Raw genomic sequence first — 2,197 nt, 5'->3', positions numbered from 1 at the left:
GATACCGGGTGTTATAATTAACTTCTCTTAGTATTTATCTTTAATATCAATTCATTATAACTAGTGACAATTCCTTCAAAGAACCACGATTTTAAAAAAAAATAGTGACTGACAAAATAAGATACGTAGTGTGATTTATTGCTAAAAGTCACTGAAACAACATAAGAATATGGTCCACTTTGTGTTCCATAGAAATTTTCTGCTGACATAGAATCTAGCAGACGACACTTGGAATTCTGATTACCGCTTGGGATTATAAGGAAATTCGGCCGATAAAAAATTGTGACGTTTGGTAATAAGTGAAATCCGCCATTTTGTATTTGTCAAAGTATACATTAATACATTTTACCTTGCTTGAAACTACTGGATTCATTCTACTAGCTGATATTGTAGAGAAAACCCATGTTTATCAAAACAAACTAATGCAGAGGTCGCGCAAGGTCGCTCATGCAAATTATTTATCATTTCCGGAAATCCACGATTAATAGGTTTCCACGAAATTAGGTTACTTGACTGTAACAATTATTGTGTATGATTAAATGAAGTGGATTTAAGAAAAAAAACGTGTAAAACTACAACAAAGTGTTGCTTTAGTTAGTTTTTACCGCTTTTGTCCACTCAAAGGGTTTTGGACAACGGTTTTAACCGGTCAAAACTAACCAGTTAAAGCTGTTCTGGACAGAACTTGCTTTTTGGTTTTTGGGGCTCTTGGGAGTGGAAAAATTAAAATGAAATCAAAGGAATTTTATAAATCTAGTTTTCTACACCAGGTGAGCTAATGAAGAGGAATAACACCATGTAGTGTACAATGAGGGAAATTTTGCCAGGACAACTTTATTAGATAACAGCATTAGCCTACCGGTACTCTTTTTCCATTCCCAACTGTCGAGGGATCTTTAATATGCACAGCCTGTAGCACATTGGACCAATTGATCTTTAACGTGTACAGTCTGTAACACACGGGTCCTCGGTTTATTGTCCCATCTGAACGACAAGACGCTTTTTCATGTCAGCCCCTCTTACCTACATCACTGACAGGGGGAAACCAGGTTGAAAATTGGAAGGTATTATCACAACCTATGCTAGGATTGAACCCTGGACCTTCAGGTTAGTGAGCAAGCGTCTAACTCACTGAGCCGTGGCAGCTCTCCGCTATATTTGAAATAGATAGCGCTAGACAAGGTAATATACTAAAAAATATTACCAAGTTTCATCAAAATCTGTCAAGAATTGGGCCTTCTAGACTGTTTACAAGTTGAAACTAGAACGCGTCTCAAGAACAAGGGCAAAAACTCATTCTAAATATATTTCAATTTTTCTGATTTTCAACAAGGTTCATCCTATAACAAATTTATGACAAATACTCACACCAAGTTTCGTGAAAATCCGTCGAGAATTGTTCCTCCTAGAGAGTTTACAAACTTAAAATTTAACCCATTTTCAAGAACAAGGGCAATAACTCATACTAAATATTTTTCAATTCTTCTGAGTTTGGATGAGGTTCATGCTTGGGTGATTATAAACAACCATACCAACTTTCATCAAAATTTGTCAAGAATTGTGCCTTTTAGAGTGTTTACAAGCATTTCAAGAACAAGGGCAATAACTCATAGTTAACCAAGTTTTAAAATCCGAAGATATTATCTCGACCTATGCCGGGATTGAACCCTGGTCTAACTCACTGGCTCTCCACCATTAGGCATGATTAGGCCTATAATAACACAATATAATATGACAATAAATAGAAGTTAGTAAACCTTAGTCTTCACTTCGTATGGGAAGGCAGAATCGTCGTCTTTCACGATAAACAAGTCCGGAAGTTAAAGTCCTCTCAGTCTCAGGTTGAATTTCTTCTCGACCTTCATGGATTCTACAGCTCTGCCGCCACACCAGTTGAGAAGAAGGGCGGATAAACTTTGGGAAAGTTGATTTGTAATGGTACATTGTAAGACTAGAAAGAAACAATTCAGCGTGGCCGTCTGCTAAAGTCAGGTGACCGGAAGAGAGCGTAAGGGAGGTAATTAGAACTGGTGAGCCAGTTCGTTTAGATTAAAGACGCATAAGGAGATCTATGGTGCGTTCGGTTTAACAAATGTAACCAATTAAAGTGATAGAAGCCCATGACTGCTATCATATGATTTAAGTGTGTCATTACATTATTCTCTTAAAGGGACAGATAGGCCATTTTCTGCACAAT

General features: G+C 37.1%; 1 protein-coding gene across 1 annotated transcript in view; it reads left to right on the top strand.

Annotated features, from left to right (window-relative positions):
- Nucleotides 1–1,731: 1,731 nt before the first annotated feature.
- Nucleotides 1,732–2,197, top strand: part of LOTGIDRAFT_172622 (hypothetical protein) — a gene marked incomplete at both ends in the record, with an annotated part of 2,330 nt that continues 1,864 nt past the window's right edge. Inside the window, one exon of the mRNA XM_009049516.1 lies at nucleotides 1,732–1,747. Within this exon, the coding sequence (XP_009047764.1) occupies nucleotides 1,732–1,747 (16 nt within the window). The remainder of the gene's footprint in view (nucleotides 1,748–2,197) is intronic.

Source organism: Lottia gigantea (assembly GCF_000327385.1).
Source record: "Lottia gigantea unplaced genomic scaffold LOTGIsca_138, whole genome shotgun sequence".
In the NCBI taxonomy this organism is placed as follows: Eukaryota; Metazoa; Mollusca; class Gastropoda; family Lottiidae; genus Lottia; species Lottia gigantea.
This window is presented reverse-complemented; position numbering and strand designations above follow the sequence as displayed.